General features: G+C 35.0%; 1 protein-coding gene across 1 annotated transcript in view; it reads left to right on the top strand.

Moving 5' to 3' along the window:
* The first annotated feature begins 5,202 nt into the window (after positions 1-5,202).
* Positions 5,203-25,017, top strand: part of LOC144968208 (E3 ubiquitin-protein ligase listerin-like) — a 57,410-nt gene continuing 37,595 nt past the window's right edge. Inside the window, exons 1-9 of the mRNA XM_078906328.1 lie at positions 5,203-5,429; positions 9,901-10,095; positions 10,433-10,531; positions 12,587-12,817; positions 14,186-14,238; positions 17,879-18,065; positions 20,769-20,942; positions 22,228-22,397; positions 24,158-24,308. Of these exons, the coding sequence (XP_078762454.1) occupies positions 5,385-5,429; positions 9,901-10,095; positions 10,433-10,531; positions 12,587-12,817; positions 14,186-14,238; positions 17,879-18,065; positions 20,769-20,942; positions 22,228-22,397; positions 24,158-24,308 (1,305 nt within the window). The 5' untranslated portion in view covers positions 5,203-5,384. The remainder of the gene's footprint in view (positions 5,430-9,900; positions 10,096-10,432; positions 10,532-12,586; positions 12,818-14,185; positions 14,239-17,878; positions 18,066-20,768; positions 20,943-22,227; positions 22,398-24,157; positions 24,309-25,017) is intronic.

The raw sequence follows: 25,017 nt of genomic DNA, 5'->3' as shown, positions 1-25,017 counted from the left end.
AACGTGTTGTAATACTATCTTAAGTCAAGTTATATTAGTCTTATTTCCACAAATTTGAACCGTTTAGTTAAAGTATTTCTTTAAATTTGAATAACATTTTTGCTTTTAATGAGAGAGGAATGTCGATTTGACACAAGACTAGCGGAGTTTCAACGCACAATCTCTCAGTCCAAAACTATCGTAAATCGACCTACGATAGTTTTGCACCCTACCACCGTAATTATCATCACCATTATCATCGTCATTATCCTCATCATCATCATCATCATCATCATAATAATAATCATCATCATCACCATAATCATCATCATCATCATCATCATCATCATCATCATCATCATCATCATCATCATCATCATCACCATAATCATCATCATCATCATCGATTATTTTGATGTACTATTGTGATGGTGACAATGGGAGCATGTTCTATCTGTGCTGGTGTGTCATTGTGTAAGTAAGACACTGGCCATGAATTACCTGCTCGTTCGGCTAAAAGAATATGCGACTGTTCTATCTGTCCCATCCATAAATACCCTGTACTGATGGCTTGTTTTGTATGGAATAGATCTTTTGTTTCTTGCTGGTGAAACATTGTGCAGTAAATACAGCGTTATAAAACTGTAGATTTAAATGTGCATTCCATTTGAAATTTTTATAATTCATATTTGAATGTTTATGGGTCTTTAAAAGAAAGAAAGAAAGAAAGAGAGAAAGAAAGAGAGAGAGAGAGAGAGAGAGAGAGAGAGAGAGAGAGAGAGAGAGAGAGAGAGAGAGAGATATAAGAATATTCCATAGCCCTAATAAAGGAATGAGTTTGCATGATTTTAGATACAATTACAATGGCAAAAAGGACTTATGCAGGGACTGATGGGACAAGTTTTTAGTAGTCAACTCGATAACACCGACCGTTTAGGATGTCCAGCTAACTCAGAGACGGATTGCAAAGGGTAAGGCTATGAAATTATGAATCTTTCTTTTGATAATTTAAGACAATTCAAATCTTTGGTTTGTGACGAAAACATGTTGGATATATCTGGTATTTCAAATTCATCGGTCTCCAACTTTCTATGACTGTTACTACTACTACTACTACTACTACTACTACTACTACTACTACTACTACTACTACTACTACTACTACTACTACTACTACTACTACTACTACTACTACTACTACCACTACTACTACTACTACTACTGCTACTGCTACTACTACCTGGTACTTTTACTACAAGTTTTACTATAGCATTCCTATTGTCTTTTAATTTCCATTACTTTCTATAAAGTTATGTCTCTCAATATGCTGACTTGCCATTTTCATTCCTATCACACTCTATGGACTCTGTACTCACACAGCACGCCACGCTAACCCAGGAGTACAAAAGCTACAATTCTTTCTACGTTTTGTTTTATTTGTTTTCAATGTTCCTTTTGCAGACGAAGAGTTTGTACCTAAACGTCCATTGTCCGTACTGTTCCCACACGAAGCCTTTCCATTTTCACCTTTTCTTTAGAATTTTTACGATCCCAGGCTTCAAGAAGCCCTCATCACTCTCAGCATTTGGTCAGTGATGTCCATAAGAGTCGTATTTTGTTCTGGAGCATTTTGATAATATATCAAAAGAGCAGCTTATCCAGCTGGGTATATATTATGGTTATCCTCCTTACAAAATAATGGTAGGATAAAATATAAGGATCGACACGAACCACTGTGGAACCACTTATATCCAGATTTATAAAATGATTGTCCAAAAGCTATTCAAGAGTTCATGTAAGAGAGAATGTATCGACACCCGATGCAAGTGTTTAAGATCCAGCCTACCTTGCACGGACTTGTGTAGATGCAGGAGGTCTTAGGTTAGTGAGTAAAATTCTCTCTCTCTCTCTCTCTCTCTCTCTCTCTCTCTCTCTCTCTCTCTCTCTCTCTCTCTCTCTCCCTATTTATATATATATATATATATATATATATATATATATATATATACTTCATCTCTCCCACCAACTCTCTCTCCTCCTCTTTATCTACTAGTTACAACACGAGGAAACTTAGCTACCGTAAATGATCAACATTATATTTAAATTTATAGAACGCACATTGTATTTTCGTGGTTACTTCCCTTGGATAAGTAATGATACATAGAGAAAAGAAAAAGTGCTAAAAACGCACTGTTATGATAAATTGCCAGAGTGGTTATATAGCAGGCGTCATTTATATGGGTATTAGCTACTTGTCTGTCAATTTTCATGCTTTCAATCCGAATTTGGACGGTGTTGGCTTTTCCCTCTACTATTGTGAATTCCCAGTCATCTTTTAAAAAGAAATTAAAATCTCATCTTATGAGAAGCTCACTTGATTAAATAAAACCTCCTATTTTTTGTAAGATAATATACATTTGTTATATCAGAATTCTCATGGCATAATAATCTCCATTCATCTGCCATTCTTGTTAACAGCTATTTTTCGTCTCTCTATGCATATACACGTTTTGATGAATGTGTGTGGTGTGAGGGTAGGGTATGTTCGTGCTTGTATAACTGGGTGTGTGTACAAAAATGTTTATAATGATGTTTTACAATTTTCTGCGCCTATATCTATTTCGTCAACGGGATTGGGCGCTTAATAAACATAATATATATTCATTATTATTATTATTATTAATATTATTATTTATTATTATTATTATTATTATTAATTATTATTATTATATTATTATTATTATTATTTATTATATCATCATCATCATCATCATAGAGCTAACTAAGATGACGCCGTCAAATCAAAACCCATATAATTAGATGCACATGACCCGAACTATGCTGCAATTGACCCTTAAGCATGTCATATAGATCCAATCAACATTTTTGTTTACACACTGGTTAGCAGCAGACAGTCAGCTATCAAAGATGCGACAATGGATTGAGTGGGATGCTTTCGCTTTTTAAAAAAAAATCTCCCTACCCCCTCCCTCCTATTACCCCCCGCTTCTCTCATTCTTTCACTCCTTCCTTTCTCTCTGTCACCTCACCCCCTCCCTTAGCAAAAACAACAACAAAAAGTCTTATGTGGCGATAGAGGCTATCGCTGAAACTCCCACGAATAACACACGGTGGCGGGGTCCATCCCAGATAAACTACTACAACAACTACTACTACTACTACTACTACTACTACTACTACTACTACTACTACTACTACTACTACTACTACTACTACTACTACTACTTCTACTACTACTACTACTACTACTACTACTACTACTACTACTACTACTACTACTACTACTACCACTACTGCTATTATTATTATATTATTATTATTATTATTATTATTATTATTATTATTATTATTATTATTATTATTATTATTATTATTATTATTATTATTATCATTATTATTATTACTACGCCTACTTCTAGTACTTTTATTTTATTTGTTTTCCACGTTTATTTGTGTATTGTTGTGCTGATGAATGGTTTGTACCCGAAATGTCCCTTGTCTGCATCGTTCCTCTCCATTTTGGTTAGTATTTTCACAATCACAGGCAGCCCTATCGTTTTCTACTATAACGGTAAATAGTAGTAGTAGTAGTAGGCATCCTTCCGTCTCAAGAGACGATGGTTTGCGCCCTGTATGGCTTTAGTCTCATCAGTCTTGTTGAGAGCAACGACGGGTGTGACTCAGCAGACCAATCCTTGCATGGCAGTCTCTACCGCAGTTGTTGCACACATAGTTTGACTGTGTGTTTGGTATTTGGATCTGCTGCCTCTCTTTCCTCCTTGCTCTCCTCTCCTCAAACTTCATCTTTCTCCTCTCCTCACCTCTCTTCACTCCCTCCATCACCGCATATCTCCAGCCGTTGCGGTCGTCAGCAAGCGACTCCCAGGTGTTTGAGTCGATGCCTGTCAATTTCATGTCTCGTTTGCAGACATCATAGAAGCGCAGAGCTGGACGGCCAGTTGGTCGCCGTCCAGAAGCTAGTTCACCGTACATGATGTCTTTGGGTATGCGTCCATCGTCCATCCTGTGTACGTGACCAAGCCATCGCAAACGTCGCTGGCAGAGCATGAGATGCATACTGAGGGAGTTCGCTCTTTCTAGCACTGCATTGTTAGTGAGTCTGTCCTGCCACCTGATGCCGAGAATTCGTCGTAGACAGCGAATGTGGAAGTTTTCCAGTTGGTTCTCCTGTCTGGCATATGTTGTCCAGGATTCACTGCCATACAGTAGGCTACTGAGTACACATGCCTGGTATACTCTGAGTTTGGTATTCAAAGTGAGTTGGTTGTTGGTCCACACTCTCTTGCTCAGTTGTGCCATGACAGCGGTAGCTTTGGCGATGCGCTTGTCTAATTCTGCATCAAGTGAGAGGTTGCTGGTGATGGTTGTGCCCAGGTATGTGAAGTGATCAGCGACTTCTAGCTCCTCGTTGTCAATGTAAATTGCTGGTATAGAGGGGACATCCTGACACATTACATTTGTTTTCTTGATGCTGATCGTAATAATTATTAATTATAATAATAATAATAATAATAATAATAATAATAATAATAATAATAATAATAATAATAATAATAACAAATTAATAATAATAATAATAATAATAATAATAATAATAATAATAATAATAACAAATAATAATAATAATAATAATAATAATAATAATAATAATAATAATAATAATAATAATATATATTATATTATAATAATTAATTATTATTATTATTATTATTATTATTATTATTATTATTATTATTATTATTATTATTATTATTATCATTATTATTATTACTACGACTACTTCTAGTACTTTTATTTTATTTGTTTTCCACGTTTATTTGTGTATTGTTGTGCTGACGAATGGTTTGTACCCGAAATGTCCCTTGTCTGCATCGTTCCTCTCCATTTTGGTTAGTATTTTCACAATCACAGGCAGCCCCTATCGTTTTCGACTATAACGGTAAATAACACTACTGAATCGAGTGGTGTTCCGCTATTATGACTAATAAAGGTAAATAAATCATTAAATTTCATTTATGGAAGTTTTTGTGTTATGTCTATTTGGAATTAAAGCACGCTTCGTCATTTAAGGACGCCTAAGCTTCCTCCAGATGGCCTTACTTGAAAACGGCATGTGACACTTCATCGGAAGCGCGGACGAGTTCCTATCATTTACCTGCTCTAGTGTATGGAGTCACTTCTAAATGATGAATTCAATTCCGGGTCAAAGTTCTTGTGATGAAAGTAAAAGTAAGAATGAATAATTGCCTCACCGTGTTGTAAACATGGTTTTGTTGTATTGCCATATTTTCACATATCCGTTCAATTAAGCTTTTCATAAATTTGAAAATCTGCGGAAATCAAGTGTTCTTTAATTCTGAACTATGCCAGGATCTAGAAAAGCTCAAAGAACGAAGGGAAATCTCAAAGTAAGGCGGCACAGCCATAAAACAATAAGTACAATTACAACGTCAGTGTCAGGTCCTTTTAGTTTTAGATTCTTAGTCATCTGAATCTATTTCTAGGTTAAGAAGTCTTTTACTTTTATTAAAAATAACACAAAAATGGGATTGTGGGGGGTGGGAGCGAAAGAAATCAAAGTCATAACTTACCGTACACTAGAGTAGAGCTGTATTACTGTGTCAATTGCCAAGGAGTGAGTCCTTGGTAGTTGACGGTTCATCAACTGCCAAGGAGTCAAATTGGAACTCTTCAGCTGCATGTGGTGATTTCAGTCGAGCCTCGATTTGCGCGCATACGAATCTCGAATCACATCACTTTCTACTTTCTTCCATGCCATTCACTCATTCCTTGTCAATCGTTGTGGAAAGGATCGAGTCAAAACTTGTTGGCATTTGTTTTTAATTTTTATGTCTTTTCACGAATTCCAAGACAAGTTAAAATAATATCAAAATCAAAACAAAAATTGCTGTTGATTTCGGATTCAGCAAAAAAAACAAAAAAAAACCCCAGAAGAATGAAGTGGCAAATCCCTGTCAAGTCCTAGATTAAAAAAAAAAAAAAAGTAAGATTTCCTTTTTTTAAAGGAAATATACTGCACATCGTCTTAATAAGGAACAATTAACGTAAAACATTTGTGCAACAAGATAAATCCGTGGCAGTTAATTCTAAATAGTTGACGGACAAAAAGAGGAAATATGAGAGAGAGAGAGAGAGAGAGGAGGAAATGACAGAGAAATACACACACAAAGGAAAAAATGGCACAGGGAGGGAAAAGAGAAAATGACAGACAGAAAGAGAGATAGTGTGTGAGAGAGAAAAAAAGAGAAAATGACAGAGAGAGAGAGAGAGAGAGAGAGTAAAAGAGAGTATTAATTAATATTAATAACATCACTATGTGGCAATACATCACTTCGTGACACTAAAGGTACTCCGTGGCAGTTAAAAGTACACATGCGTAGTTGATGAACTGACACGGTCCTTGGCAATTGACGATTTGACAATTGTCAAGGTCCTTGGCAATTGACGCTACCAACTGAAATTACTGTATTGTTTTGGGAATTGGGTTTCAAAAAAAATTCTAAGTCTAAGGCAAGGCATAAGGGCAAGGCCAAGGCAAGGGTCTTGACAATACCGAGTATTTTGATGAAAGTGAAAGGTCTTTCGAACTCCAAGACGCTCAGATTGTTTTGCTATCTTGGCACAACTGAAACCGAGATGACTCGTTTTGTGACCTAGATGTTTCGTTTTGTGAACTAGATGATAGATGTATTCTCTTGTGTGTGCAAGCCATGCGGAGACAGTGGAAGTGTAGCCGCGTTTGAAGAAAACAAAACAAAACAAACCCGACGGCTGCAGTTGTGGTGGAGGAGGAGGTGGTGGTGATGGGGAAGGAAGAGGTGGTGGGGAAGGAGGAGGTGATCATCACTGATGGTGGTGTTGATGGTGGAGAAAGAGGAGGTGGTGGTGGAAGAGGGAGATGGGGATAAAAGGCCCTTTTACTTTTATTCAATCAACTTGTCTGCTATGGAACTAGTTCACTCTAAAAATGTACAAGAAATAACTCTCTTCTTTTGACAGTGACAGGTCTAATTCTAATTGTTTGTAGCAAACGACAAATTTCTCAAAACTGTCACATGACAGCTCAAGGATTTGTAGACAACAGTACAAATCTTATAGAGGCAACTCGTTTTTCTACAGGATGCCAATGTAACTCACAGAGAAGGAGAGTTGCTGACGGGTATTTCTGTTATTGCACACAATGAGTCTGGCTGCGTTATTTTGAGCAACCTGAAGTTTACTCATTTTTTGTCTTTAAGCTAATTCGCCCAAAGGGAGTTACAATAGTCCAATTTAGATAAAACAAGGGAATTAATTAAAAGTTCTGCTATATGCTTCGGTATTAATCTTAAATGACGAATTTTGCTTATTTTTTTCATTTCATGTATATTGTATGGTGTTATTCGCGTGGCTTGTCATGGAAAGATCTTTATCAATGATGACCCCAAAATTTTTGGGGAATTGTAAATTACTTAGGGGTACTGAAGCATAAATTTATGTATCATCTGCATATAAAAGATAACTCCGATTGAATCTGGATATCACACTAGAAAGGGGCGACATATATACAGTGAAAAGGACAGGGCCAAGAACAGAGCCTTGTGGCACTCCAAAGTTTAGTAAATAAACTTGTTCTGACTGAACACCATTCACCACGTCAGTCTGCCATCGATCTTGTAAATATGATGTAAACCATATAAGGGCAATTCCTTTTACGCCGAACATGTTATCTAGTCTTTTTAACAAAATGTCATGGTCAATGGTTTCAAATGCAGCTGAAAGATCTAAAAGGCATAATACATCGACATTGTTAGCATTACTTTAATAAGAATAGTTCCATCCCCATCTATTGTTTTATTTATGGTTGGTTAAATGTATTTTATAAAAGTTCCAGGAATTTTCTCTCTCTCTCTCTCTCTCTCTCTCTCTCTCTCTCTCTCTCTCTCTCTCTCTCTCTCTCTCTCTCTCTCTCTCTTTCTCTATCTCTCTTTCTCTCTCCCTCTCTCTCACTCTCTCTCTCCCTCTCTCTCTCTCTCTCTCTCTCTCTCCATTACTCATGACTCATCTCAGTGCTCCTGTAACTAATATAAGTTACCATCAATAAGCTACCACTACTACTCGTATAGCAACCACCACCACCTTTACATCATTCTTCTCCTCGTCATCATCGCTACCACCACACTACACAACCACAACCATCACATCATCAACATTACTACCACTATCTACCTCCACATCGTTATAAAAACTACAGTAACCATCACCACCATTACATCATCATAATCCTTATCGTCATCATCACTACCACCACCACTACAATCACAAACACCGCATCACCACCACCATCACTACACAACAAAAGACACATCGTCATTGCCAATGAAACGCCAGATAATAATAATAATAATAGGAATAATAACAAATTTTTAAAAAATAGATAAATAAAATAATAATAATAATAATAATAATAATAATGTAGTTTATTTATATTTTGTGCCCAATCCTCTATACAATAAAGCTCAAGGCTTGTAGGCTACTAGTGCAAATATAGAATGAACCAAACAAAGCATTTGCAGTACTACTCCATATAACAGAAATGAATGGTATTTACTCTTTGCAGTACAACAGCGAATAGTGAAAATGAATGCTATCTACTATTCGCAGTACTACTGCGAATAACGAACAAGAATGCTATCTACTATTCACAGTACTGCTGCGAATAGAGGAACTCACTATTCGCAGACATGTCTGCCAATAAAGAAAAACGATGATTGGCAGACAGCTGTCTGGCAATGATAAAAAATGGACTTTTGATTATTAATGGCAGACTGTTTTTAGTCAATTTAGTGAGCAGCAGCAGTGGGAGTCAAATTGTGACCCAACTTGCCCATAAGAAAGCTGTGACTGGAAATTGCCATTCGCATTTAGGGGGAATCAGTAAAAGATATATAACGTTGTTATGAAGAGGAATATCTCAGATATTTATTTTTGTCTTTCAATTTCCTTTTAAATGCTGCCAAATAACCAAAAAATCCATCTAAACTTTCAGGAGTTATATGAAATTAAAATTTGACAATTTTCAAATGCATTTATTTTTTTTATTTACAGCATATATTTTAAAAATAAAAACGGTTGTTTTTAGAATAATATCCTAAATGTGCATAACGCTCAGACAATTTTTAACTCTGCGCCAAAATGTCATGTTTTCATTATCTTCTCATCATGGCTGCCCAATGATTTCAATATTCATATTGATATCTTTTAATTTAGTTATCTATTATTAAAAATTTTGTCCATAATGTTTTCAGTACTATCATTTTTTATTTTTAATACATACTTTCCAACTTTTTTAAAGGTCATTTTGTTATTTTTATTTTTAAAAATTTTTGTTTTCTTTGTAAAACAAAGGGTCACTGTTGAAGATTTCCCTGGAAAAGGTCCTAAACCATTGATGAAAATCTTCTGCGGAATTCCGTGATTTGGAGAATCTCTCATAAATTTTCCACCAAATTTGCTGTGTCAAACATTTTCCCCAAAACCACAAAAAATCACCATTATGTCTTATATATCATATTTTGAAATATGTGCTCAGTCTCGTGAAATTTGGTGACAATCCCGTTTTTATGACATGGGCCAGAGTTGATGGTTGAAGGGGAAGGACAAATGGGTCTGGATTTTTTTTCTCTGTTGTAGGTGCCCCCTGTTGCCTTTTCATTATCTCTCTCTCTCTCTCTCTCTCTCTCTCTCTCTCTCTCTCTCTCTCTCTCTCTCTCTCTCTCTCTCTCTCTCTCTCTCTCTCTCTGTATGCCTACTATTTAGCCACTATTTATATAAAGTTTGATTGTCATGTCTCTCTCTCTCTCTCTCTCTCTGATTTAGCCTTCAAGCAGTAGTCAAGCAGTACAACTTTTAGCTCAGTCTGGTCATTCTCCTGTTGGTTTCATTGGCTTTTCCAATCAGCCAGCTTATGTACCTGCCAGTGAAATATTTGATGATGCCGACTCTGTGCTGGACGATGACTTTAGGCTTGTTCTTCGAAAATTTTCAAAGAAGGATACCGTGACAAAAATAAAGGTAGTATTGTATTATAAGAACTATCAACCAATGATCTTATCTAGTAGTGAATATCAATTTTTAAAATATAATTCATTCAATGATAATAGAAATATTACTATTGATGTTATTACATTGTGGCTGACATTCAGGCTATTCTATTCTTTACTTGGAAAAGACACTCAAGATAAGTTTCCCTTTTTGGATGATAATTAGAAAGTTCTTTTTTTTTTTTTTTTGTGATTTGAATATTGACAAGTTGTCCCGATACTGGCATTGAACAATACAAGGTGATGGTGTCAGTAATTTTGTTATGCTTTCTTAACAGGTTGTATCAATGTAATCATTTCCTTCCTAGGCATTACAAGAGTTCACCTCTCTGTGCAGCACCAAAGGTGATGATTGCATCAATGCTATCGTCCCGTTTTGGCCCAGGATATACAATAAGGTTGCAATCGTGAGTATATTTTATGTGTTTGTTTGTGATTATATCTACTTATCTCTTTCTTCCCAGTTTATTTTTTTTTTGTATTTTGTTTTGTTTTTAAAAAAATTATAACTGCTTATCTCTTTTTTTCCATTTTTGTTTTTGGTATATTTTGTGTGTTTGTTTTTGATATTCACTTTATTCCCAGGTATTTAAAAAAAATTAATTTTATGTTCGCTTTTTATATCCACCTATGTCTTTCTTCCCAAGTTTTTTCATTTCTTTGTTTTTGAAGTCTGAAGTGTATCTACTTCGGTTTTAGTGACTTGAGGGTATATGTTTCATCTGGCATCAAAGTCGAAGTCTGTTCATTGTGATCATTGACAGTTCAAAACCTCCAGCATAATGCCCCGGTAACGTTTATGACAAATTACTCCACAGGACTCAGGAGTGAATGAGTAATTGACAAAGAATTGATTGATATTGTTTAGTGCCGATATCTTGTGCTGTAAGTTTTGCCTCTTTTTGCTGAGCTAGGGAAGTAAATGAAATCTTGTGAAGCCCGTTGAGCAATGTGAATTTGTGGAGATGTCAATAATAAATGTAGACATTCTTACGTGGAATATTTAAACTTCTTAGTTTTTCATACAAAATAAAAAAGGAATAATTGAAATTTGATAAATAAACAGAGAAAATAATGGTCACAATCATTAAACTTAAAAGGTAAACCAGTGGTGTACAGAAGATTTCTTAATGAAGGATTCCAAATCCTAAATGCCACTGGACTATTTCTATCCTATTCATGAATTCGTATCATTGACCCACTTATCAAGTTGGAAAGAAAAATTCGTAGGTCTGCCTGTAATAGGCAGGACTGCACTAATCATAATTGTTTATTTTTAAAATTGATTTTGATATTAAGAATTTTTTTATGTAAACGAGGATGAGATTAACAGACAAGGAGGAAAATTGATGTTTAAAAGATGTAAGATTTTAAGTTAAAGATTTGATTTGATTTTTATCAAACACAGAAGATTAGAGTAATAGAATATTGTAAAAATCTCAATTTTTATCCAAAAGAAACAAAGAATCTTAGGGATGCAATTGCAATATCTCATAATTTGCTGCAACAATATTTGAATGATTTTCTTTGTTCCCAATTTATATTCATAGTTGAATCCATTTCCAATATAAACTATCTGGATGTGCAAATTCTTCAACATATAATTTATCCTTTAGCCTTAAAAACTCTTCTTAAGGGGTGATTTGGGTCTAATAATTAGGAAAATCCTTCAAAAATTTGATTTTGAGATTTTGTTGGAAAATTATGTTTTATTATCTTAAAAATAATATAATTAAGTCCAAATTCTTAAAGTAGACTATAAAGGCACGAAATACACCGTCGAAAATGGTACAGTTAGTAAGAAATGTGTGAAAAACGGGAAGCCATTTTGCTATTTTCTCAATATGTCATTTTTCTAAGGGTATGGGAAACTGTGTCAAACGTTTCTCAGAATCTATTTAATGAAATTGTCTGAAAATTTCTACAGTTATCGCAGAGATAATGTATTATGTCACCATAGAGATATTTTTTTGATAAGATTTGTGAATTTTAACTTATAATCCTAAATCTGAATTTTTTACATCAATTTTGTCATTACATTTTAATTCTCAACTTTGTAATGATCTAATAAAAATTCCATAAGCTAAAGCCGTAAAATCTCTCTATGGTGACACACTATGGTACAATGTTGACAAGAAGGAAGAATATGGAGGTCATTCCTTCATTAGTTTTTGTGGAACGTTTGCCAAAAGATTGTTATATTTTTGGATGTCAGACCCCCAAATTAGATCGCAAAATGGGTATCAACACAGATAATTAAAATTTTTCACCATAAATGTTGTTTTTTAACCTATATTGACGATACAGAATGATTAAAACCGCCCAATATAGGTAATTAAAACTTTTTTAGAAAAGACCCAAACCGCCCCTTAAAGAAATGGCAACTACCTCCTAAAATATTATTTTTAAAAAAATCAAATATTTTCGATAATTCTAGTTAGATTTTCTTTTCCCTTTCTCAGGATGTGGACCATAAAGTCAGAGAGTTGTCACAAAAGGCATTGCAAGCGTTGGCTGAGAGGGTCAGAAAGAACTTGTCTCCTCACCTTCGCTCAATCATGGGAACGTGGATGATCAGCATGTGTGACACTTACCCTACAGTGGCATCCGCTGCAACTTCCAGCTTTGCTGCCATCTTCCCTCCTGCCAAGCAAGCTGCTGCCATAGGATTTTGTCAAACAGAATGCGCTGAGGTTGGGATAGATCTGTTGGTTTATTTCTGTGGTTCTGTGGCACTGCATTACCACCACCTCCACATCATCATCACTACCACCACTACAACAACCACATCATTCCCACTACTACTACAACCATCACATCACCACATCAACATCACTACCACTTGTACTAAAACCACCACCACATCATAATCATCACTAGCACCACTACCACAACCACTGCATCATCATCACTAGCATTAACACCTCAATTACCACCACCACATCATGACCATCAATACTACTACTACTAATACTACTGTTGCTGCTACTGCTACTACGACTACTATGACTACTACGACTACTATGACTACTACTACTGCTACTACTACTACTGCTACTGCTACTACTACTACTACTACTACTACTACTATTACTACTACTACTACTACCGCTTCCACTACTAGTACTACTACTACTACTACTACTACTACTACTACTACTACTACTACTACTACTACTACTACTACTACTACTACCACTACCACTACTACTACTACTACTACTACTACTACTACTACTACTACTACTACCGCCACCGCATCATCATCATCACTACCACTACTACTACAACCACCTCCACCCCCACATCATTTTCTCTAACACTACTACTCCAAACACCACTACCACAACCTCATCATTACTACTACTACAACCACAGCCATTTGAGGTTTCGGAGATTGAGGGTGATATTGGACATTGTGTTTACCTATCTTACAGTATCTGAATAGATAAGATTTTCTCTAATGAAATTCTACTGAAAGGTGTCTGAACTAAAATTAAATTAAAATTAGAATTCCATTTATTCATCCCAAAGGGGCAATTTGTCTGCGATCTATTCCAAGGGAAGACTGGAATAACCCATGCGTCAGCGCTTTGCAGCACCGCAAATTGAGCTAGGACAGGTGACTTGCTAAAGGTCACACAGTGCAGCGGTGGTTGATCGAACTTGCTACCTTTTGGGTATGAATCAAAGGCCGTACCGCTGAGTCACGCTGCCCCCAAGCTATCCCTTTTTCTTCCTTTTTACTGGTGCTGAAATGATCTAACAGTTTCCAAAGATTGCTGAAAGATTCCTTGTTTGTTTTTAAGGCTAATACACAATCACATCCAAACACACATACGCTCACACATACACACACACACACACACAGACACCCAGAGAGAGGGAAGGAGGGAGGGGGGATAAAGTGTGTATGTGTGTGTGTGTGAATATGCTTTGTTTTATTTGCTTCATCGCTCTCTTTTAATCAACTGGCTATCAGAATTCTGTGTAAACCACACACCGCTTCCAATGTGTATTTTCACCTGGTTTCAGAATTTAATATTTGTTTTAATTTTCAGTTCCTCATCAACAACATAACGGTCCAGACAGCCCAGACCTTGAGTGATCCGTTGTAAGCAGTTTGTGTCTTTATAATGATATTGGTATTATGTTATTTATGGTATACCAGTTGTCAGAAAGGGATTACTACTACTACTACTACTACTACTACTACTACTACTACTACTACTACTACTACTACTACTACTACTACTACTACTACTACTACTACTACTACTACTACTACTACTACTACTACTACTATTCCTACTACTACTACTACTACTACTACTACTACTACTACTACTACTACTACTACTACTACTACTACTACTACTACTACTACCACTACTACTACTCCTACTACTACTACTACTCCTCCTACTACTACTCCTCCTCCTCCTCCTCCTCCTCCTCCTCCTCCTCCTCCTCCTCCTCCTCCTCCTTTTACTACTACTACTACTACTACTACTACTACTATTATTATTATTATCATTATTAATATTATTATTATTATTATTATTATTACAGTGCAACCTCTGGATAACGACATTGCCTGGGGCCGTAAAATTTTGTCATTATCCAGGGGTGTCGTTATCGGGTTTTAAAGATGGTGCAAAAAGGGGGCATGTTGAGACCCATGAATACATTCAGAGCAATGCGCGGATCAGTGCCTGAGAGAAGACACGTCCTAATGACGTTAGAATGTGTATTTCTCCTGTTTACAAAGGTCATACCAGTTACGCTTTCATTCTCCAATGTGTATTGTCATTGTTTTCATGGTATAAACTGCTCCAACGCGATTTAACAAAACTAATATAACTGAAGAAAATCGAGTACCAATATGATAAAATTGTACAAGAACACAGATGCTCACATCTACTTTTAATGTGTAGTATTAATTAAAATCCATGCGATGCTGATGATGAGATTTGAATACTAAAATTTTTAAGTGCACCATAATTTTCAAGCACTTAAAATTAGTAGAATTACATCTTACAGCATTATAAACCCCCCCCCCCCCCCCCCCCCCAAAAAAAAAAATAAATAAAAAAACAACAACTAGGTTATAGCCACAATAATATCAAATTTGGACTGATGTTTAGAAAAACATAAATGAAAACAATAAAGTGAAAGAGGCTGTCATTGTTTTCCCGGCTATCCCAACGTGTATTATAATGTAAGACCATAAATATCTAAAAATGCCGCCATGGACACAGCATTGCCTGATATCATATCAGTTAACCCCCATCACTGACCTCAGACAGATAGTTAACAGAAAATGGACCCTCCATACATTGATAATCTTATTTTGCTGTGGTTCCTTATGAACTGGTGCTGATTCCACGCAGTGTAGTAAACATATTGTGTTCTGATTGGTTGGTAACAAACGATCTCAATGGGAGGGGGAGAAGGCCTTTTTTTAAATTGGTTATAGACCTGTAAATTCTCAGTCAATTAACTGAAATCAGTCAATTTGTCAAATTCAAATATTTAAAAAAAGGAAAGAAAGAAAGAAATAAATAAAAAAAGAAAGAATTCACAAATCGTAGTCCATGACCGTAAAGTAATTAGGAGTGTTCCACAGCGCTACGTATAGCTCATGGGGACCGTTTATATTAACGATGTATATATTGCCAAAACTAAGCGACGCTTTTTATAAAAGGCGTGTCTGAACACTTCCCTGGGTATTTTCACACATCCTTCGTTAAATTATTTTTTCACTTTCCAAACCCGTCGTGATCCCAACTGTAGCCAATTTTAACTGAGCCACCGAGCGATAAATTTCACTGTTTCATCTAAGCCAAAATTGACCACATTTACCTGGCGAGTCTCAAAACTATGATAAAGTAAATTGCGAATGCCAGAAGTACGTTATGTAGACACCTTCAAATCGAAAGTTAGGATAGATTGCTACAACTACAAGCACATTTCGATTGCCTCACGTTGTAAACAAACTGGTTGATCGTTTCTTCACTGATTGAGTACCTGATTATAAGGAACAATGGTAAGTAGCCTAATTAATTCCCGTGCAAATCAGGACGTTTTCTGCCATTGTTTTGCTCAAGCCCAAGCGAGCTTGCTCTTTTGTGGCGATTTACCTTCATTTCGATTCTTTGAATTTTTCCGCTACGCCTGCCGAAGTTTCTTCTTGATAATTCACTTCTACTTAATAATTCAGTGTATTGGCCTGAAGTCATATTTATTTAAGTTTTTTTTTTTCTGTCATTTACTGATTGAAAATCAAGTTTGCTCATTGCTACATTATTCTAATGTTCTCACAATGGCTGAGCTGGTCGTGGATCGCAATTCAATTCAGACTTGTCGAGCATCGATAAAGATGTGAGGAATAAATTCAATTGGTCATGGCTAGAAGTTAAAGATGATAATGGTGATTATTTTTCTGACTATGTCAAAAAAATTCCAGAGGCAGGAATATGACTTTGATGAAGTCATCTTTACCTATATGAATGACATGCTTATTTAGCATTCCTTCTACATCAAATTATGGCAGTCATACTTCCAGTAAGAAATAACACCCACCATTTTAATGTATTGTATTTATCACTCTGCTCTCCAATGATGCCCTTATTTTAAAAAAAATAATTGAATCTTCAGTTTGTCGAGTTTCAGTCAATTTTTATAGAGCTCATTTACAGGTCTATGGTTATGAGTACGAGATGACAAAGGTCGGTTTTCAAGCATAGGTTTCAAATGCTGTTTGTTGCTATAAAAATGTCGCTAAACAGGGGTTTTGCTGAAATGTATGTCGCTATTTGGGGGGTTTTATTACTAATAACATCTAGCAAAAAATTTGGGACCAGAGGTTAATGTCGCTGTTCAGGGGTGTCGCTATCCAGAGGTTGCACTGTATTATTATTGTTATTATTATTATTATTATTATTATTATTAATTATTATTATTATATTATTATTATTATTATTATTATTATTATTATTATTATTATTATTATTATTATTATTATTATTATTAATATTATTATTATTAATATATTATTATTATTATTATTATTATTATTATTATTATTATTATTATTATTATTATTATTATTATTTATTATTATCATTATTATTATTATTATTATTATTATTATTATTTTTATTATTGCTGTTGTTATAAAAGGATAACAGCTATCAGGAAAATCTAATATTAAAAAAATAAACGTAATCCACCTGTGGATCAAGAGGTTTAAACTGATTTGTGAAATGAACAAATAGGATTCTCAGAGTGGTCGATTAAAAGACAAAATTGTTGGTCATCCCACCAACCAGTAAGCGAATTATAAATCTGTGGCGATTCTAATTTTGAACTTGGAGCTTAGCAAAAGACCAGTTTCCTTTTCTAATATTGGAAAGCAATTGATCTACCTGTTATCCAAAGTGTGAATCCAAAAACTCTATACAGCAAAAAGACCAGTTTTGATTAAAAAATCTTAATTGATTCATCATCTTTTTTTTTAATATGGGGGAAAGGGAATGACCAAGTGGACGAGTTTGAAACTCACACTGTCAGATTTTGTTGTTTTTTCTTTTCTTTCCTGAACTAGAAACAAATCCCCTTTTGCTTACTGTTCATGCCATGCTTATCTCTGTCTTTTCTGGAGATAGAAATATTTCTCCTCAGTACGAATAAAAATAATAAAAGTAATTCTTTTATATATGTACTTATTTTTCCTTTTCTTTTTAATAAAGAACAACAAGTGAGGAAGATATGACAGGCAAATATCAACGGGTCGTCTCTTCCAGTCTTCATGCAATGCGGAAAATGATCACAGTTTTATTCAAGGACTCTTCTGATTCCAGTGCCTTGGAAACTCATTTAAAGGTCCTGCTTAGTAGCCCTGCCTTTTGGAAGCATGCCAAGTCATCAGTCACCTTGGTTAGTTGTCTTTTGTATTGAATGGGATCTTAATTGATTCTTGTCTCATTGAGGTGCTTTATCAAACAAATATAAACCTTTTAGGGATTGTAATGCTAGCGATAGCATGCTTGACCATTAATCTAGAGATCTGATATTCAATCACCAGTTGAGGCTGGCTGAATTGGGAAGATTTTTAATTGTATTTGTCTGTCAATGTTCCTGACCTCCCATAGTGGGCAGAGAGGTACTTACTGTGTCTTCTATCCCCTTGTATCTGTTTTCCAACTTGCTTTCTGTCTTTGTCTTGGAATGAGTTTACTTGGTTTTGTCCTGGCCCTGGCTGGGACGGAAACAATCAAATGTATAGTTAGGGTTTTGGGAGATGATATTTTTTTTTCTTGTTAATCATCTGCCTGTTATGCACTGTATTAAGTTTTATTTACATATTATTTATGATTTGTAAACATCTGAGTGTATTCCTCTTAGTGGGGATCTGTGCTTGTGTTTGGATGACATTTTTAGGTGATCTCAAACTAAGTACATACTTTGATTGTGTGCTCTTGGAATCTGCTTCTGTTTCTTATTTTGAACCATTACCCCTTTGTCTTACCTTTTCTTGGGTGCTTTAATTGTAATTCTAGAACTTATTACTATCCCATTTTCTTCCTTTTTACTCGCACTGAAATGACCTTAATGTGTTTCAAGTGCTGTAAAACCATAAATAAGAACAAAAAAACCCCCCCACCTTTTCTAATTTTTTGATAATTGATCATTCCATTTATTGATGTTGAGAATTACCCATGATTCAGATGTACTTTTGCTGAAATAGATCTCAAAGCTGTGCCAGAATGTTTTTTTCTCTAATGTTTTGTCATACAAGACATCAACATTTTATAATTGGAAGAATTACAGAAAAGATCTCGGTTTCACCGGTTTCTCTGGGTTAAAAACTAACAAATGTCAATAAAAAAAAAGCAAAACTGAGGGACCTGCAGCTAAAGAATCTTTTGGACAAATTCTCAAAGTCACCAAAAATTATAGACAAAGTAGCTATATTAATAATACTGATAGACTCTTATAGAGCTATATTAACTTTGTTCACATTTTTGGAGACTTGAGTGCCAGTAACGGACATTCTTGTCATGCCAGACTGCCAATTGGATTCAATAGTCTGATGTCACATTCGCGCAGCAACCAGCAGCTTGGTTCTAGACAAAGAAAATCAGTACTTTATATTCTTCATGCTGGCTAGAACTTTTTTACATGTCACACGATCAGTATGTATAAAAGTCAAAACATGCTCAGATTGATAATGATTTTCAAGTGTTGCTGTTGGTCAGGGAGCCCTTGTAAAGCACTTTGAGGACGTTAAGTGGATATTGCACTTGATAAAAAAGCTCAATTTATTCTAGTATTAAATTAATAAAAATAGATTTATCCTGTTCCTTCCAGACGTGCGATTTCTATGTCCCTTGTATTTAAAGTCATGTGCGTGAGGGTTGAATTCCATTGTAATCCCCCCTCTCCCCTAAACTGCCTCTGGGTTCCTGGCCTCCCATAATAGGCAGGGTGGCACTCCTGTGTCTTATATTCCCTTATATCAGTTTTCCAATTTGCTTTCTGTCTTTGTATTTGAATGGGATTACTTGGTTTTGTCCTGGCCCTGGCTGGGAAGGAAACAGTCAAATGTATAGTTATTGTTTTGGGAGATTGTATTTTTTTCCTTGTAGATTATCTCACTGTTATGTATTGTTATATTTGTTATTTTGAATTTAAAATTTAAAGATTTGAGTGTATTCCTCTTTAGTGGGATCTTGTGCTTGTGTCTGGATGAGAGTTTTATGTGATCTCTAACTTAGCACATTGATGGTATGCTCTAGGAATCTTTATCTGTTCCCTATTTGAACCAATTCCCCTTTGTCTTACTTTTTTCTTGGGTGTTTTAATTGTAATTCTAGAACTTTTTACTTTCCCATTTTCTTCCTATTACTGGCACTGATATGACTTTAATGTGTTGCAAGCGCCGTAAAACCCTTAAAAATAAACAAACTAAACTGCCTCTTATCTCCTATCATTCTCCCATTATTCTTATCTTCTCAGTGTCTCCTACCCTTCTCCCAGGATTATCTTCTTAGTGTCTCCTACCCTTCTCCCACTATTTTTATCTTCTCATTGTTGCCTACCCTTTCCCCTCTTTCTCCCATTATTCTTATCTTCTCAGTGTCTCCTACCTGTTTTTCACTTTTCTTATCTTCTTTGTCTCCTAACCTTCTCCCACTTTTCTTTCTCCCACTATTCTCATATTCTATTCTTATCTTTTCAATGTCTCCTACCCTTCTCCCACTATTCTTATCTTCCAAGTATCTCCTACCCTTCTCCCACTATTCTTTTCTTCTCAGTGTCTCATACCCTTCCCCCTCTTTCTCCCATTATTCTTGTCTTTTCAGTATCTGCTACCTGTTTTTCACTATTCTTATCTGCTCTGTATCTCCTAACCTTCTCCCACTTTTCTCATATTCTATTCTTATGTTCTCAATGTTTCCTACCCCTTCTCCCATTATTCATGTCGTCCCAATGTCTCCTAGGTAGGTCGGTATACAATGAAAGATTCATTATCACATTGTATTAGATTTTTTAAAAACCCAAAGATATGATGAACATAGTTTTAATTCTAACATCTGCATCCATTGACTTTGAGTTTTCATCTGTTGGTTCTGTCAGATCAATGGAGGAGTTCTGAGTGTTTTATCCTGTGTATGTCAACACTGCCCATCTGTGTCGAATGATTTCATCAGCAAAATATCACCACTCGTCTTTTCCTTTATCGATTCAAAGGATTCCTCCCTGGTGTCTTATATTTGGGAAGCATTACTGTGTCTCATTAATGCCCATGAGGTAAGTAGTTTTGTATTGTAATAACTCAAGCACAATATTGTACTACGCAACACTGGACATACACAAGAAATTGTCATTGCAGTAAATTCACCATTCCAACACACAGAACCAACACATAAAAATATTTTGTTCTAATAACTGTCAAGGATTGGAACTTTCTCCCACCAGAAATCTTAGATATTACCAACATCAGCATATTTGATCGAACACTAAACATTTATCTCTCAACTCAATGACACAATAATGGAGAAAGTCACCACATGATTTGTGTAAAATCTGCAGTTATGTGTAATTCACCTTTTGCAGATTAAGACGTTGAACATGAACTGTGCAGATCACCTCTAGTTTGTTAGGGGTCTTACAAATTTCAAGGATCTTTTAAAATCTGTGATTTTATTCCGAGATGATGAAGTAATATTTACACTAGTAATTTGACTATTCTCACAGGCATTACAAATTGATTGCTTAAGTAATATTTATACTTCTAATATAATTAATCTCACAGATTACATATTGGTTGTTCATATTTATACTAGTAATATAATTAATTGAGAGCCATTACATATGGGTTGCGGCATAATGTTTGATTTCATAAACACTTTTAATAACAATTCTAATTTTTATTTCTCGAATGTAAAATTGAGGTCAAATATGGAAAATGTCAATTTAGGGGAAGTCATAATGAAATGGTAGGTCATGATTATTTTTTTCTTCACAGCATATTCACTCATGGAAGAAATATTATTTGAAGAGTGGATTTTTAAAACTCATTCAATAAATTGTTCGAATTTTGAGATTTTTTATCCTTGAGCTAAATTGAAACATTAGTTCATTATAAGTGTCTAATGATATATAATGGAAGTTTAATCACAATAAAATATTAGACCCAAAAATTTATATCAGATGGGAGTTTATCACAATAAAATATTAGACCCAAAAGTTGATATCAGATGGGAGTTTAATCACAATAAAATAATAGACCCATAAGTTGATATCAGATGGGAGTTTAATCACAATAAAATAATAGACCCATAAGTTGATATCAGATGGGAGTTTAATCACAATAAAATAATAGACCCAAAAATTGATATCAGACGGGAGTTTAATCACAATAGAATAATAGACCCAAAGAGGGATTCAAGAAAAAATAATGCTCAATATCTCAACATTAGAAGTAGGGATCAAGAGGTTTAAAAAATAACAAAAACACTTCATTTTTTTTCGAGCATAATTTACTATTTGAAATATCCTTTCATTGAGCCAAATATATTTATCTGGTATTTAGGATTGTTGGCAACATGTGAATTGGCAGAAAGCAGTGTGGCCAAAGCTTAAGACTGTTCTAGAAAGTGGATGTGGTGGATATGCGGAAATTGTAGCTCCATGTCTGTTACCATTGTTGAGTAAATTGCCTGAAAGGAATCTTAATCTTCTGTTTGAATCATTCCGTCAAGGGTACGTATATATCCATTAGAATTTCATTCACTATATGTAAATGTCCATTAGGATTTCATTCGTGCTATGTCTATATCCATTAGAATTTCACTCACTATATGTAAATATCCATTAGGATTTCACTCACTATATACATATGCCCATTAGGATTTCCCTCACTATATGTAATGTCCATTAGGATTTCACTCACTATATCTATATTATGTCAATTAGGATTTCACTCACTGTATGAATAGATCCATTAGGATTTCACTTACTGTATGTATATATCCATTAGGATTTCACTCACTATATGCATATATATCCATTAGGATTTCACTCACTATATGTATATGCCCATTAGGATTTCACTTACTGTATGTATATATCCATTAGGATTTTACTCACTATATGCATATATATCCATTAGGATTTCACTCACTATATGTATATGCCCATTAGGATTTCACTGGCTATATGTATATGTCCATTCGGATTTCACTCACTATATATGTATATGTTCATTAGGATTTCACTCATTGTATTTATATTTCCGTCAGGATTTCACTCATTGATCATTTTAAATTTATTTCTGAATTTCTTTTTCTTCTTCTTCTTCTTCTTCTTCTTCTTCTTCTTCTTCTTCTTCTTCTTCTTCTTCTTCTTTTTCCTTTTTTCTTCTTCTTCTTCTTCTTCTTCTTCTTCTTCTTCTTCTTCTCTTCTTCTTCTTCTTTCTTCTTCTTCTTCTTCTTCTTCTTCTTCTTCTTCTTCTTCTTCTTCTTCTTCTTCTTTCTTCTTCTTCTTCTTCTTCCTTCTTCTTCTTCTTCTTCTTCTTCTTCTTCTTCTTCTTCTTCTTCTTCTTCTTCTTCTTCTCTTCTCTTCTTCTTCTTCTTCTTCTTCTTTCTTCTTCTTCTTCTTCTTCTTCTTCTTCTCTTCTTCTTCTTCTTCTTCTTCTTCTTCTTCTTCTTCTTCTTCTTCTTCTTCTTCTTCTTCTTCTCTTCTTCTTCTTCTTCTTCTTCTTCTTCTTCTTCTTCTTCTTCTTCTTCTCTTCTTCTTCTTCTTCTTTTCCTTCTTCTTCTTCTTCTTCTTCTCTTCTTCTTCTACTCTTCTTCTTTCTTTCTTCTTCTTCAACTACTCTTCTCTTCATTCTTCTATCACATCTTCTCTTCTTCTACTTCTTACTTCATTCCTTCACATTCTTCTTCTTCTTCTTCTCTTCTATTCTTCTCATATCTTCTTCTTCTTCTTCTTCTTCTTCTTCTTCTTTTCATTTCTCTTCCATCTCTCTATCTTCCTTCATTCTTCTTTCTTCTCTCTTCATCTTCTCTTACCTTCTTCTTCTTTTCTTAATCATCTTCTTCTTCTCCATTCTTCTTTTCTTCTTCTATCTTTCATTTTCTAATCTTTTCTTCTCTCTTTCTTCATTCTTTTCCACTATGTTTTTCTTCTTCTTTTTCATACATTGATCTTTATTCTTCTTCATTCTTCTTCTCTTCTTCTTCTCTCTTCTTTCATCTTCTTCTTCTTCTTCCTCTTCTTCTTCTTCTTCTTCTTCTTCTTCTTCTTCTTCTTCTTCTCGTCGTAAACTGCAACCTTTGTTTACTAAAACAAGGTTCACACACACAGGCACGCATACACACAGGCACACACACATACATACATACATACATACACACACACACACACACACACTAACACACAAACAAAGATGCAATGCTATTTTGGGAATAATGAAGTCAGATTGTTCTTTTTTTATTTTTTTTTATTCCATTTTGCTCAAGATTGACCCAGGAGAATCTCATCAATAGCCCGTCTTCCATGTCAGCTCTGGTGAGGTCTTTTCTAGAATGCATCCATTACTACATTAAAAACGCTGTTCATTCTGGTGATATTGGTAATGAAACAGTCGTTCACAGCATTATTCATGACCAGGTAACTAAATTAAAACTATTTCATTTTAAAAATTAATTAATCGTTGATACATTTTTTTGAAATTTTATAAATAATTCATGACACTTTGTATCAATAAGTTGGTTTCCACATAAATGGTTGTAGTGTAACGTTCTATCACCATTTCTTGGGACATAAACGATTGAGTCTGGAGTTGACCACATTTGGATCCCTTGAGTTTGAGCTTTTACAGAGCGCAATATCCAATAAACGTTCTCACAGCGCTTTACAGGGGGTCCCTATCCAACAGCAACACTTAACATTTAGAACGATGCATGGTGGCTGTTAGCCGATATTACATTTTTGTTTTGGACAGAGACAATGCTGTTAATGGCCAGGTACTCATTTTACACTTGGTTATGGTGAGAGAATGTGAGTAAAGAGTCTTTTCCAAGGACTCAACTATGCGCCGAGCGAGGCTCGAATCCCAGACCTTCCAACCCGAATGTGAGTGTCATACCACTAGACCAAACAGCCGCATCCCTCACTATTTAAGGGACAGTTGACGGGAGGCAAAGGGGTGAGTTTAAGCTTACCATGCCTCAAAAAAGTAGTAGTAGTAGTAGCAGTAGCAGAAGTAGTAAAGATAGTAATAGCAATAACATTATTAATTGTAGTAATTGAAATGACAAAGTACTCTCAATGGTGTGGTTGTAAGACACCGCATTCTCAACCAAGAGACCCTAGGTCG

The sequence above is a fragment of the Berghia stephanieae genome, chromosome 3 (assembly GCF_034508935.2).
Source record: "Berghia stephanieae isolate SIO BIC M18660-M18661 chromosome 3, UCSD_Bste_1.3, whole genome shotgun sequence".
Classification (NCBI taxonomy): domain Eukaryota; kingdom Metazoa; phylum Mollusca; class Gastropoda; order Nudibranchia; family Aeolidiidae; genus Berghia; species Berghia stephanieae.
This window is presented reverse-complemented; position numbering and strand designations above follow the sequence as displayed.